The 14,420-nt window shown below is 38.0% G+C and overlaps 3 protein-coding genes across 3 annotated transcripts; 2 read left to right on the forward strand and 1 right to left on the reverse strand.

Annotated features, from left to right (window-relative positions):
• Positions 1 to 573: 573 nt before the first annotated feature.
• Positions 574 to 9,140, reverse strand: slc26a11 (solute carrier family 26 member 11). The gene is made up of 16 exons (XM_056759183.1): positions 9,007 to 9,140; positions 7,399 to 7,880; positions 7,116 to 7,308; positions 6,073 to 6,158; positions 5,876 to 5,955; positions 5,649 to 5,791; positions 5,395 to 5,570; positions 5,060 to 5,132; positions 4,681 to 4,731; positions 4,545 to 4,605; positions 3,925 to 3,980; positions 3,712 to 3,852; positions 3,489 to 3,616; positions 2,596 to 2,695; positions 2,243 to 2,376; positions 574 to 2,131 (listed from the first exon to the last, which is right to left on the reverse strand). The coding sequence occupies exons 2-16, from the start codon at positions 7,594 to 7,596 to the stop codon at positions 2,015 to 2,017; spliced, it is 1,737 nt and encodes a 578-aa protein (XP_056615161.1). The 5' UTR covers positions 7,597 to 7,880; positions 9,007 to 9,140; the 3' UTR covers positions 574 to 2,014.
• An 80-nt stretch (positions 9,141 to 9,220) lies between these two features.
• Positions 9,221 to 12,004, forward strand: sgsh (N-sulfoglucosamine sulfohydrolase (sulfamidase)). Its single transcript, XM_056758948.1, has 7 exons — positions 9,221 to 9,383; positions 9,790 to 9,950; positions 10,018 to 10,123; positions 10,199 to 10,530; positions 10,646 to 10,727; positions 10,820 to 11,023; positions 11,309 to 12,004. The coding sequence occupies exons 1-7, from the start codon at positions 9,293 to 9,295 to the stop codon at positions 11,866 to 11,868; spliced, it is 1,536 nt and encodes a 511-aa protein (XP_056614926.1). The 5' UTR covers positions 9,221 to 9,292; the 3' UTR covers positions 11,869 to 12,004.
• Positions 12,005 to 12,582: 578 nt separating this feature from the next.
• npb (neuropeptide B) lies at positions 12,583 to 14,344 on the forward strand. Its single transcript, XM_056758949.1, has 2 exons — positions 12,583 to 12,964; positions 13,600 to 14,344. The coding sequence occupies exons 1-2, from the start codon at positions 12,695 to 12,697 to the stop codon at positions 13,726 to 13,728; spliced, it is 399 nt and encodes a 132-aa protein (XP_056614927.1). The 5' UTR covers positions 12,583 to 12,694; the 3' UTR covers positions 13,729 to 14,344.
• The last annotated feature ends 76 nt before the right edge of the window (positions 14,345 to 14,420 follow it).

Raw genomic sequence — 14,420 nt, forward strand, 5'->3', positions numbered from 1 at the left:
GTTTGTCCATCAGGTAAAAATCATTCATTCAATCTCAAAAGACTTTAATCTCGATATCTAGGTTTACAAAACTAATAAAGGCTAATAAATGGTTCAATGTCATTTTTGAGTTTCTAAACAAACACTCCCAGTCTTAATTTTTAATTTATTCTCACAGCAGAATCCTCATGTGATCTTCCAGCACCGTGTGAAATAAGTTCACAGTTCACCTTCAGATTTAGCAAGGCGTCCTGCTATATTTGGCACCCCAAATTTGCACCCTATTGAGACCCAGTGGAGCGAGAGTCTGCTCGCAGCAATTTCACAAGAGCGGAGAAGGCCAGCCCTCTAAAAACAGCCAAAACAAAGCTGCTATGATCTTCATTCAGTGTGCTTTAAGTTAGTGGGACTTTTCACACACAGTATGTGACGTGACCCCAACTAAGACCCTAAATGACCCCACAACAAAATGATTAGAGCTTCAGTTAGGGACCATCAGATGTTTACCATCAAAACCAGTACAAAATTGGTGTATGTTGAGTGTTTTAGGTTTTATTCCAGTATAGGATTTAATAATGTTCCATTGGTTCCCATCCACCACATAACATCCCACCAATTAGACATCCCACAGAGACCATTATAGTTTCCATTAAAACCAATACAACTGCCATTGTAACCATATTCAAATGTACATTATTTAAACATATTAATAGTGAACCAAGATAAAACGTTTACCATGAAGTCTCTCGGGTTATCCGTGTCTTTCCAGCCTAGGGAAAAGAAGTGTTTGCAGTAGGGGAACAAACATGCGGTGTGACAATAAAAAAAAACCTGTTGGGTCTATTATCTTCAGCAGGGCGTGTGCCACTTTACTGAGAGAGCAAACATACAACCACACCATATCATAAAACTTACTCAAGTTGCGATAAGGGTTTTGTACAGAATATACAGTATCACTGTCCTTTGGTTTTTCGATACATTTTAAGCGCTTAAGCTTAGATTTATTGCATTTGCCATCTGATAAACTAAGAATTATTGGGATTTGGAGGTTGCACAGATGATGAGAATTATAAATGTTAAGTAATTAGAGTTTATGCTTCTTTAAGCAAGTCAAAACTTCATTCCTCACACAAGTTACTTAAAGAAAAATGACTTAAAAACAAAATAATATAATTTAATGTTGTTGTTTCCCTTATCTGTGAGTCGCTTTGGATGAAAGCGTCTGCCAAATGACTAAATGTAATGCTCTACAAAAAGCCTCAAATACGCCCCCTGCTGTTAAAAAAGCTAACAGACATTTATTCTCAAATCACTTTATTACTACATTCATTCAGGGGGTTATTTTGTTTTAAAGCTACCCTGAAATAAAAAAACACATTCTGATATACCCATGTTATATAAAAGGTATCGAAAAACCCAAATGCCATTTTTAATAACCAGATTCGTGCATCTACACAATGGCACTTAAATGAATTATAGAAAGACAAATGTTCAAGTTATAAAGTCTATTTCATCTGGGTCAGTCCAAAATCTGCCAGTACAAAGTATGAATCAGCCTTAAATACAAAGTAAAACAAATCTGTTTCCATCGCAAGATTAAAATGTAAACTTACAAATGCTGTGCAGCTGACAAAACATATGACTTAATGCTTCTTAGTGCTGTGAACTGCAGAAAACAGACATTACAGTACTGCTTATATAGTCCAGAACGCTTCACTTGTAATCCATTCAGATCTAAAAACCTGATTTTAGTGCTTACGAAGGTTTCTAATTCTAGTGTAAATAAGTGCATGTTAATATTGCAGTCACAACATTATGAACATGATTTAGAAAAAATACAAAAAAGTTGAAAGAAATAGCTATTATGACTTTAAAAGCTCTCTTGATAGTGCAAAAAAATGAATTTGGTTATAAACTCTTAAACGTAACTTTTGTATTAGTGACTTGTTTCCTGAGATGTGATTGGTCAGAGAGGTGATCAGCTGATTGGCTGAGAGAGGGCGGAACGGTTTCTGTTCTTGTAAGTGATTGGTTGTCAGGATTGCTGGTCATAATAAGAGGGTTCTGTCAATAGTTGTAGTGCCTCGTCTATACTGTCAGTTTGTCTGAAAGCAGGCAGTTCAGCTGTCAACAGCACCTTTAAAACTGAAGGCTGAGAGAGAGAGAGAGAGAGAGAGAGAGTAAACATACAAGAACATAAACATGAGATGAATCAATAAATGTATTTGTATATCTATACATATATACTGTATATCTTGACTACCTTCAGTCCGGCAAAGACTAGTGAAGTTCCTCTGTGTTCAAACTGATGAAGAAGTTCTTCAAGTTCATGCACAACAGTGTAGTCTATACAGCTGACATGAGAACAGTCTAGAACCACACATCGCGGCGGAGACGCTAAAACAATAAAATACCGAAAAACAGCAGTCAAGGACATGACCTCTTGGAAAAATAAAGGGGGAAAAAAAGTATATATATATATATATATATATATATATATATAGATATATATATATATACATGTATATATATATATATATACATATACATATATATACTTTTTTATATATATAGAGTATATTTATATAAAGTAAAGTATATATAAATATGTCTCACCGTGAAGCGCATGTGTGTAGACAATCCTGCTCAGATGTTCAGTCACAGGAAAATTCAGCCCGCTGTCCAACTCCAGGACCACAACGCCGTTATCCGAAACCTTGTGACACAGACACACCACAAAAACATTTTTTTGTTACAAACACTTTCTGCCAGCTGTGGTTGCCAGACTATTTTTTTTAAAGTTACGGTAAAAAATCCGGATAAATTTCCCTAAAAAAAGTGTTTTCAAAAAAAATGTTTTTACAGATAAAAGCAGCTGCAGTGCCTAAATAATGAAAGTAAAAAATACCCAAAATTTGTAGGCAATTAACAGAATCTCCGAAACATTTACACTGGAGAATAAAACCAAGATTAAAACTTTTATCAAATATAAATGTTGAATCTGCGATAATCGTACTTTTGAAACCAAAAGCTTATTTTTAGGTCATTTATTCAACTGTGCGAATTACGGAGGTACAAAAGGTCCACCAATCATAACAGAAGTCGATGACATAAATGAGTCTTAAAGGGACAGTACAGTAAAAGCAGCTTGTTTTATTCTACGGGTCAGATAGAGAGAGAGAGTTGAAAATGATCATGAAAATTATATAAATAATATATATAAATATAATATAAATGATACACTTTTGGTATAGATAGTTTCAGCGACTACAACATGAATAAATGTTATATGGGATGAACTTAACTTCTGGTAGACCTCCGCAAAGAATCAATAATTTAAGTAGTGCTAATATAATTTAATACAATTAATATACTATAAAAATCTATATTCATATAAATTAAATATAAAATTTATTATAACCCAACACAGACCGGACGCCTGCGTCTGACCTTGGTTTACATTATAAATGGTCTTCAGGGGATAATTTCATAAATGGCGTAACCCTCACCTTTACTTTAGGCCTGGCCACAATGTATAGCAAAATAAACACGGACACGACCACGCCTCCCACGATGCCATACTGTATCTCCCAGAAACTGATCAAAAACGTCACCAGGAAGGGCAGTAGGTCAAGTTCTGCAAAACATAGAGGAAAGAACAAAAGATAAGCAATTTCAATAAACAAAACGCAAAGTTAAAAATATACAATCTATATTAAAAGAAGCACTAACTCTTGACTCTCCAGAGCTGAACAGGCACCCGAAAGTCAACCATGGGGCTGACAGCACATATTATGACAGCAGCAAGTGAAGCTTTGGGAATGTAGAAGAACAGCGGCATAAGAAATGCCAATGACAACAGAACGATGACACCTGCAAAGAGAAAACATTAAGCACTTCAAATATTTTACACAAACATTACAAAGCATACAAAGTATATCTTACCTGTTACCACACCGCCCGCAGGTGTACATACGCCGCTTTGAGAATTTACTGCTGTTCTGTGGGAAAAACACACAACAAGGGTGTAAAACATTCACAAACACAGAAAAACAAAAGCAAGTGAACTTTAAAAAAAATCATCTAAAAACTCAAAAAGTTTACTTTTGTGTAGCAGTTAGGGATGTAACTAATAACTTTTTTTACACAATGAATTGAGGCAAATTAGAAATGAACAACTGCCCTTTTATTATTTCTCAAATGCTGCATATTTCTTTGTAAAATAAAGATATCTTTTGTGTCAAATAACGAAAATGTATCCCCCCTCAGATTGTTCCAAACCTGTATGATTTTTTTGTTCTGCTAAACACAAAGGAAGATATTTGGAGGAATGTCATTAACCAAACAGATCTCATCACCCCTTAACACCTATAGAATTTGTTTCACCTACTTTGGCAGTAAATGGGGGACTAGATCTGTTCGTTTACTGACATTCTTCCGAATATCTTCCTGTTTAGCAGAAATAAGAAATTCATACAGGTTTGGAACAACTTGAAGCTGAGTAAATGATGACAGAATTTTTTGGGTTAAATATCCCTTTAAATATGTGAAACAGACTCACAGACCTTCCGAAACTGCCCGTGACAGGGTAAGCCGACACAAATGAGCCCATGATGTTTGTGAGACCTGCAGAAACATCAGTTATGGTGTGAATGATTTCCGTGCAGCGCTAATATTTTGATACATCAGGGAAACACTTACCGATGGCAAAGAGCTCTTGGTTGGCATCAATTCGGTAGTTGTTCTTGCTACCTGCAGAAAAAGTGACGTCTCACTACAGTAAAATGGCTTTTATTGTTAAAGTTTCAAATTTAAGTTAAATTCACTCAAAAATAATCATTCTGTCATCCTTTTTTCACCCTCGTGTCATTTCAAACTCAAAAGAAGTATTTTGAAGAACGTTGGTAACCAAACAACATTGACCCCCTTTGACTTCCATTGTATGGACACAAAACCACAGAGGCATTTCTCAAAATATCTTCTATCGTCTTCCACTGAATAAAGAGTCATATACAGGTTTTCAATGAGATGATGGTGAATAAATGATGTCAGAAAGCCAAGCAGTGAAATACGTACTTACCAAACGCTTTGGCAATAGCAATGCTTTCCAGGACGCCCATTAAAGGAATGACAGCCAGGCCGCCGCCCAAATCCTGAAAATACATCTGATTTGTCAATATTGACGTCCGAGGATGGGCAAAATTCTACATTAATTAAGCCATTGATGACTTGGAATTTAGTAAAATAGCAAGAAAAATAAACAGAAGAATCTCACACGTAGTCTAGTTTATGATATGGAATAAATTATCATAAATTATGGTCAGTTGACCATCCTACATATAATACCATATACTAACCAACACTATTTTACTTGATTCAATATGTATACTAATTTAGTACTACTTTGGAACTCACCTTTGCAATATCTCTGAATGTAATAACCGTGCCATTGGCTATCTCTGAAAGGGGCGGGGCTTCGAAAGGCGGGAGGCCTTTGGCCGATTTCCCAGTCAGACTGAAGAAATGGCTTCCCGCGACCTCCGCGGAGTACGCGACAGCCGTCGCCGCTATCACAACTAGCGCGTTCCGAACTGCGTGCACAAAATATCTGTCAATCAAACTATATATTCACAGTCACGTGAACGCAGATGGGATTTTGGCGCTCTCACTCGTGGCTAAACTCCACACCAGGCCTCTGGCCGTTCGCTGGAGGCGAGGGGCTTCATCCTCAGCAGAACCCAGAGAAGTCATCATCATTTTCAACGTGACCAGGACGAAAAGACAGCACAGACCCAGAACCACATCTCCTACTCTGAGGAACAAGAACATATATGTCATATCGGTCATTTGCTCTCTATGCTTGGTAAATAAGTTTGAAAAGCACATGGCTGCTCACCTGGCCTCTGGTATCTTGTGAAAGGTGTAGTACACCTGCAGAACGAAGCTCTGTGGGATGTCCTTCAGACCTAGAATGTTCTGAAGGAAGCGAGACATTGAGAAAGTACGTAGCAACCCAAACATCTTTTAAAACAAGTCAAATTCACTAAATAAAACCTTAAGAGAACATTAAATTAACCTTCTCATGAGACTTACCTTCACCTGGCCAAAACCAATGATGACTGCGGCGGCGCAGGTAAATCCTTTTATTACCGGATAAGAGATGAAGTCCAAAAGAAACCCTTTGTAAAACACAGAATATGAATCAGAATCGTGCTTAATAAAAAAACAATCGCTGTGAGAGGTTCAAAGAGGTCTTGGTGACATCGGCAAACATTCAAAAGCGTTTCAGAGGCGGAGCAAATTGGTACATTTTGATGAAAGATTATGGCGCATTTCTGGTTATTTATTCTGAATTGAGTTACAATTCACACTGATGAGTTTAAACAGTTTAATTTCAATGTAATGTCTGAACACAGTGTTTTTCAGAAACTTTTTATTTTAATTTTTTATTCCGTCATAATTTACTCCTGTCATCAGTTACAGTTATCAATGGTGCCCCAGAAAGGATTTCCCACGTTCTTCAAAATATCTTCTTTTGTGTCCGTCAGAACAAAGTCATTTCTATAGCCTTCTATAGAGTAAAAAATGATGACAGAATTTTCACTTTCTGGTGAACTGTCTCTTTAAATGCATTTTGTGTGTGTACATTAAACAGACACTTAAATCATTTTTGCTGTTGTTACTGTTATTGAAACCAACACATTTTTCAAAACAGCTGGCGTTCGGTATTTTAATGGGCGACTACAGAGATTCCTTCCTTTCGCAGGAAATAAAACAGGAAGTAATACAATCCGATGTGTGACAGTAATGAAACCATCAACTTCCTGTTTACAATGCCGTTCTGATTTACAGACAGATGACAACTTTCTCTTCGGCTTCAATGTTGTTATAATACACCTACAACAAAACTACAACTGAATCCAGTCAAAATTATATGAATTAGTAGTAAGAAACGAATGTGAGAGATGAGTTAGATGAGCAACTTTCACTATCATATTCAAGCAGAGAGATCTGATCAAAGATTTGTACACAAAAAAACACATATATATATGTATATATATACTTCAAAAGCATAACTAAGTATACAGTAACAACGGACTACATTTTTTTTAACCAATGAGAGAACCCGATCTTACCCAACCTCAGCAGAGCCATTCCTGTTTGAATAACCCCGCACAACAGCGTGAGCACAACGGCGAAAACGGGGTCTCCGTCAATATATGAGGAACACAGCAGGGACATGATGGCCGTGGGACCCAGCGTGATGTCTTTAGATGAGCCAAATATACAATAGATGAAGCCGCCCATAAAAGCAGAATACAAACCGTACTGCAAAACAAAACAAGACCAGATGTCGTATAGCTGCAGGTTCCTAGAACGATAAAAAAAGAGACTCGTACACACACCACACGTTCTTACCTGCACAGGTAAACCAGCCACCGCTGCGTAAGCCAGGGCTTGAGGAACCACGGTAAGGCCCACGGTTAGACCAGCGATCAGGTCCATCTTCAGCCAAGTGAGGTTGTACCTGGGCAGCCAGGTGAGGATGGGGAAACAGGTGCGCAGGGTGCCATACAAGCAGAGGGCAGGTGAGCTTCCACCTGTTAGTGACTCCATCACAATTCACATCTAATGGATCGTGTGAATCTGACTTTAATGAAAGCAGGTCCTCCAATGTTTAGTTGTATTAGGTTAAAATTGGTTTAATTTTGCATAAAACTATGAATAGAGTACATCACGAGATAATGATCCTGCATTTAGAGTGCAGGCAGAAGAGAGGGATCATTGGAGCAATTTGGGATCCCATAATGTGACAAGTTCCTCTGAGCCATGAGGTGGTCAAAATCTTAGATCCGAAAATGTAGATCCGTTTTCTCCATAACAGTGCCTTTAATGTACACCTATAGACAATGTAAGGTTGTAGTTAGTATAATAACAAACGTTCTGAACTTTTTAAACTACAGGACAATATTAATTTAATGATATAACACACATAACAAACTAAGTGTGACTATGAATCACAAGATTTGGACACTGCAGACTGTGTGTCTGATCTTAAAATAAAACATATCTTCCCTTAACACACAAAAGAAGTGCTTAAAAAAGATCAATCTATTTTTGTCCCATTAATAATTTCGTATTTTAACAACATTGTTATGACATGTAGTACATATGTTTGTTTATTTCTAAGGCACAAATTAAACGTGGTACAACAAGTACTACCATAATGCGTTGGTTCTCAAACGTATTTTGTCGTAAGATCACTTTGTGAAGAGTAGAGTGGATCGCTTTTTTGCCCCCCAAATAAAGACTTAATCTTAACACTTTAATTAAACCAAAAACATATTCAGCTTTACAATCCTGAATTCTTTTGAATGATGGTGTTATTTTTCTGATGTTTGATTGCATAACATTTATGACAAATTTCGATATTTCTATATTCTATATGAACTATCTTGGGACCCCATTTTGAGAACCACTGCCATAATGTATACATATAATACATGTATGAGTATGTGTACATTAAATGTATTTTAAACATGATCTTGCTTGCATTATGCACACATTAGAAATCCTGTAGTATACTTTACTTTATAGCATTTACTATAGTGAACTGCAGTAAATTTTCTTAATAATGTAGTCTATTGTATTAATAACTGTATTACTAGTAATTACTCAATTAACTTAACTACTTTTTAGGGAATCAATTCACTTAAGTAATACTTCAGTATATTTCAATATTTCGAAAACACTACTATTTAGTAATTGTACTACAATAATACAATTGTAGTAAATACTATAGTATACTTGTACACAATCCATAAACAATGGTACTAAAAAGATCTCAAACCGGATATGTGTCCCATGATATTATGATGCACAACATTGAATCACATTGTACACAAAGACGCGAGCACTTATCACACACAATATGAATAACAATAATAATAAACAATACTTTAAATACAATGTTTTACAATGTACCAGCGACATGTTTAAACCGTGAATGACGTGAAATATTCAGACCTTTTCAAGCCGGTGTAAAGTCCCGCTCATGAAATCCCATATTTCGACCGAAATGTAAAGATACACGAAAGCATTACAAAAAATAAATGTGTTAAATCTGAACACCGCGACGTGTAACGCGGTTTACAATGACGTCACTCGCAATGCAGCGAGGTGATTGGCCGCTGCTTCGCGTCAGCTGATCTTGGTCATGTGCTTGACTCACATGGCGGAAGTTCATTGTAAACAAGTTCTGCTGATTGTTTCGTTTGCAGTAAAACTTTTTTATTGAGCAAATGACGCCAAAATGCTGAGTTTTTTATTTTCATGGCGTCTGTTTTGCGTCTTGGTTTGTTGTGGAGTTGGACACAGCAGAAGAAATGTTCTTTTGATCATTGGTATGTAATGTTAGGCCTCCTGAAAATGTACTTTATTAATACTGACGTACTGTATGTTTTCATGTTTTATTATTCGTGTTGTTAAAGCTTTTTATGAATAAATGTCACTTAATTTATGGGTAACACTTTACAAGATTAGTTTTCTTCCTTTGACTTCATTTCAAGTTAGCTAAACTAAACTAACAATACTTCACAGCAATACTACAGCATTTATTAATCTTATTTAATGTAAATTGTAACATTTAATAAAAAAAATCAAATTCAATGTTAACATTATTCGATGAACTAACATGAATGAGCAATTGAGCAACATGTTGATGAATATTAATAATTGTGAGTTAATGTGAACTAATGTTACTCAATACTATTCGTTTGTTAAGTGATAACATCATATGTTATGTCGCAGCTGATGATGCCGGGTTCGAGACGGATGTTTACAACAACACCGTGGTCCAGACACCTCATCTTCGAGCTCTGTCTCAGCGCAGTTTAATCTTCAAGAACGCCTTCACCACCGTCAGTAGCTGCTCTCCAAGTCGGTCCACTATCCTGACCGGCCTCCCGCAGGTAAGCTGCGGGCGAACGCTGTCCTGTGCTGCACGAACATGTTTTAATCTTTCATTCTGATCCACAGCATCAGAATGGGATGTATGGTCTTCATCAGGGAGTCCATCACTTTAACTCATTCGATGGAGTGCGGAGTCTCCCTCTCCTGCTAAAAGAAGCCAACATCCGCACAGGTGCGATTGAGATCATTGGAGCTTTGTAAAAAAAACCTAAATGTGTATTCATAAAATGTGCACTTCTTTGGAAAGGTATCATCGGGAAGAAACACGTGGGGCCGGGACCCGTATACCTATTCGACTTCGCCTACACGGAGGAGACCAATTCCGTGCTGCAGGTGGGTCGAAATATCACCAAGATCAAACTTCTCGTTCGGAAGTTCTTCCAGAGCCAAAGGGAGCGGAGCGGGGAGGCAAACGAGGAGCCTCCGTTCTTCCTTTACGTGGCTTTTCATGATCCCCATCGCTGCGGTCACTCCCAGCCGCAGTACGGAGCGTTCTGCGAGAAGTTCGGGAACGGAGAGAGCGGGATGGGGAGGATTCCGGATTGGGAGCCCAAGTATTACACTCCAGACCAGGTCAAGGTAAAACAAGAAGATCTTGCCTATTTTGTTTTAGACTCCATTATCTAATAGATATTAAAATCATATATTTTTCAATCTTGAAGTTGAAAATCATCTCGGACGTCCTGTTTTCCAGGTTCCTGATTTTATTCCCGACACACCTGCAGCCAGGGCGGACATTGCAGCACAATACACTACAGTTAGCAGACTGGACCAAGGTTTCTTTTTCACCTTTACGTTGACTACATTTCAAAATGCATGTTTGTTATGAACAAATTGATGTTTATCTGGTATCGGTTTGGTTTGTAAGGTATCGGTCTGGTTCTGCAAGAACTACGAGACGCCGGATATGAAAACGACACTTTGGTAATCTATAGCTCGGATAATGGAATTCCGTTTCCCAATGGCCGCACCAACCTGTACGGCTCGGGTGTGAAGGAACCCATGCTGATCTCCTCACCTGAACACCGGCAGCGCCAGGGACAGATCAGCCAGGCCTACGTCAGTCTCTTGGGTAAGAATGTTCAAATCTGACATTGAATGATTTTTGTGCATTTGGCTTTTAATGCAAAAGCGACTGCAGCTTAGGAGCGCAAAGATCATGGCTTCATGAGTTCTGCCATACCTCGTTTTTACCACTAGATGATGCTACAAGTCTTATAAATCACTTGCTGTATCCATTTACCAAGATTAAGTATTGAACAGAGGAGAATGACAGATTAGAACTAAAGTTGCACATATTCAAAAAACTCACGATCTGAATGATTCACATATAAAAATACACTTTATTTATCCCCAGACATCACACCCACCATTCTGGACTGGTTGTCCCTACCGTATCCATCTTACAGCATCTCTGGTGTCGATCCGGTACAGCTGACCGGTCGCTCTCTCCTCCCAGCCCTGATCTCGGAGCCCGCCTGGGTCACGGTCTACGCCAGTCAGAGTCTTCACGAGGTCACCATGTACTACCCGATGCGCTCCGTCCACCAGGGTCCCTACAGACTCCTGCACAACATGCATTACCGTATGCCCTTCCCTATAGACCAGGATTTCTACGTATCCCCAACATTCCAGGATCTGTTAAACCGTACCCGGACGTGTCAGCCCACAGGCTGGTTTAAGACTCTAAATGAGTACTACTACAGAGAGAGATGGGAACTTTTTGACACATGCTCGGATCCGTCGGAGAGGAGGAATTTGGCGGGGGATCCGGCCTACGCTCAGGTTTTGGAGAGCCTGAGAGCTCAGCTGCTTAAGTGGCAGTGGCGCACAGAGGATCCGTGGGTGTGCGAGCCGGACGCGGTTCTGGAGGCGAAACTGGAACCAGAGTGCAGGCCACTCTACAACGGGCTATGAAACCTGAACTCATACAAGACTGTTTGTGTTTTTAATAATAGTTCTAATTGGTTTCATGGGACTGTTTTATTTTTTAGGTTGTTTCTTTTTTGTAACAAAAATGCTAATAAACATTTTTTTTATGTTTTAAAATGTATGGCACTCTAAAGGCTCCTACTTTTATTTGCCCTCGGGTCTTTTGAATTATTTAGAAATGTTTGGCAATAAAGTGTCCTGTTGTTCAAACTGGTAATTACAGATAAATCAATTAGTCAATATTTTAATAATTCTTTAATGAGACTGAATATAAATTCAGATTCTGTCCTATCCTTTATAATGACCAAATATTTGATTGGATACTTTGGTTATTTATATATTTGTCAAAATGTACTACTAATGTATATATCTCCTTAATTAATTGCTTAATAACAGTATTTATTCATATTCTACTGAAAGTATTAACGGAAAAAAAACAAGTTCTTTTCAGATTAATCCATCTGTGCGTTTTAACGCACGGGATTTGCTATTTTTCATCTTATGGTGTCACGCCAGAAAGACGTTTATTGATCAAAATAGACAGCCATGGTGACAGAGAGAAGATATTAACTCGTCACCCATCACATCTGCTTGACGTTAAAGGGTCTCCAACCGTCTCCAAACGCTCAAAGGCGCGCAGATCGATCCTATTGGCCGGAAATATGAATCATCTGGTGGTGTAATGACGAACGAGTCACGACTTCTAGGGGTCTATAAAAACTCCGGACGTGGAGACCACTCAGTCAAAAAGCTACGAGACGACAAAGATCATAACACGCTTTTGGGTCAAGTGCGCATTGTGGTGTGCGTAATGGAGCGGTCCGTCAGATCTCTGCTGGTGTTCGTGGCTGTTTCTATACTCATCTCCTGTCAACCTACAGAAGCCTGGTACAAGCAGTCTACCGGTCCGAGTTATTATTCCGTCGGGAGAGCTTCTGGTTTGTTGTCCGGGATCCGGAGATCACCGTACGTGCGCAGGTCTGAGACAGATTCATCGCTGGACAGCAGCGAGACCCCCGGCATCTCCAACAACGTGATGCCCGATTTAAGCAGCAGACAAACTTCAGTCCTTAAAAACATGGTATTTTTTGCGGTATACTTGCAAAAATGTTTTACTAGCTAATAAGTAATCAACCAAATGTTTTTATCATCTAACCAGAGGTATCAATAGTTAAGGAACATTGCATATCAGTTTCATGACGTTTCCATATATAACACTTTAACTTATTAACGTTCTATCAAATATTGCTTAACAGATCCGTTATATTATTGTTAAAATGTAATAATAATACTAGGTTAACCATAATGCAGGTGTACTTCATCTATTACGCGACGTTTTGTGTAGCCACATGTTTGGTAACGTGTTCAGAATCCTTTGACATCAAATCTGAAGGCAGTATTTCAACGAAAAACAGACGTCGCTATGAAATATCATTAACTTTAAATTATCATAATGAAAACATTTAAAAGATATACACAAAAAGTGTAGCTCTCCATCAATAAATAACTTTCAAACGAGAACTTTACGCACGGGATTGTGAGATGTTCACCTTTCAATTAATTTTTTGTAATTTTATATTTAAGCAATACAACTTTTTATTGTTAATCCCGCTGTTTTTACTTTTAATAGATAGTACAGACTTCAGTAAATATTTGCATTGCGAGATACGCATGGACTGTGCGTTACTGTAAACTGTGATGCATTTTTCTTAACAGGCAATTTGCGTAAAGGACATTTCTCCGAACCTGCAGAGCTGTGAGCTGGTTCAAGACGGTTCGAGCACGTTTCGTTGCAAAGCAGACGTGTTTCTTTCTCTGGACTCGCTGGACTGCTTCACCTCCTGAAGAGAGCGCATCCCCATCTCTCCCCGACCCAGAATCTCTTCCATTTCAAGAGTATTAAAAGCCAAGGCAGTGAGGCGCACTGTTGACATTGAATGTTTACTTGAGTTACACCAGGGATGTTCAGTGTTGCTTTAAAGATCTAGCTTTCCGCAAAAAAAATTGATCCAATTCTGTTCCATACCTGTCGATTATTTTCACAAAATAAATCAGATATATTATACAATTATAATATATTATTTGAGAAAATATTTTTTTGTAATCTTTCCTTTTAAGAGTGATTTATATATTGTGCATCCCTACCTGATTTGAATGGTCAAGAAAACAACACGTCCTATACTATTAAAAAGAAAGTGACGCAACAAAATCAAAAGCTAGTCAATTCGAAGTCGCTTCACTTTCAGTGTGGACACATGTTTGCCTTTAATAAGCAGCTGTATTCCATAAGTTTCATCTAGATTCTGCAGAAAAAAAAAACAAATCTCCAATGGCAACACCGAGCACCCCTGGTTCACACAATGTGAAGTTAGCTGCTTTTAAAACCGAAATCCACAAAATCATAATTGAGATTTTTTGTTATCTCCCCACCCATCTCTGTACCTATTTCCAGATATATTAAATGTTCTAAAGAGTTCACTGTTATAAGTATAACGTTTGAAAGATGTTTCCGTTATTTTATTAAACTTGACAGATAA

Source organism: Triplophysa dalaica, chromosome 10, assembly GCF_015846415.1.
Source record: "Triplophysa dalaica isolate WHDGS20190420 chromosome 10, ASM1584641v1, whole genome shotgun sequence".
In the NCBI taxonomy this organism is placed as follows: Eukaryota; Metazoa; Chordata; class Actinopteri; order Cypriniformes; family Nemacheilidae; genus Triplophysa; species Triplophysa dalaica.

What these genes read in the sequence shown, in the direction of transcription:
- npb (XM_056758949.1), top strand. Translation starts at nt 12,695, where the DNA reads ATGGAGCGGTCCGTCAGATCTCTGCTGGTGTTCGTGGCTGTTTCTATA. An exon ending in CTTCAGTCCTTAAAAACATG is followed by an intron (nt 12,965 to 13,599) that starts GTATTTTTTGCG and finishes TTTTCTTAACAG; the next exon opens with GCAATTTGCGTAAAGGACAT.
- slc26a11 (XM_056759183.1), bottom strand. Translation starts at nt 7,596, where the DNA reads ATGGAGTCACTAACAGGTGGAAGCTCACCTGCCCTCTGCTTGTATGGC. An exon ending in GGTGTGGAGTTTAGCCACGA is followed by an intron (nt 5,571 to 5,648) that starts GTGAGAGCGCCA and finishes TTGTGCACGCAG; the next exon opens with TTCGGAACGCGCTAGTTGTG. An exon ending in CTACACACATGCGCTTCACG is followed by an intron (nt 2,377 to 2,595) that starts GTGAGACATATT and finishes TTATTGTTTTAG; the next exon opens with CGTCTCCGCCGCGATGTGTG.
- sgsh (XM_056758948.1), top strand. Translation starts at nt 9,293, where the DNA reads ATGCTGAGTTTTTTATTTTCATGGCGTCTGTTTTGCGTCTTGGTTTGT. An exon ending in AAATGTTCTTTTGATCATTG is followed by an intron (nt 9,384 to 9,789) that starts GTATGTAATGTT and finishes GTTATGTCGCAG; the next exon opens with CTGATGATGCCGGGTTCGAG. An exon ending in AGTTAGCAGACTGGACCAAG is followed by an intron (nt 10,728 to 10,819) that starts GTTTCTTTTTCA and finishes TTGGTTTGTAAG; the next exon opens with GTATCGGTCTGGTTCTGCAA.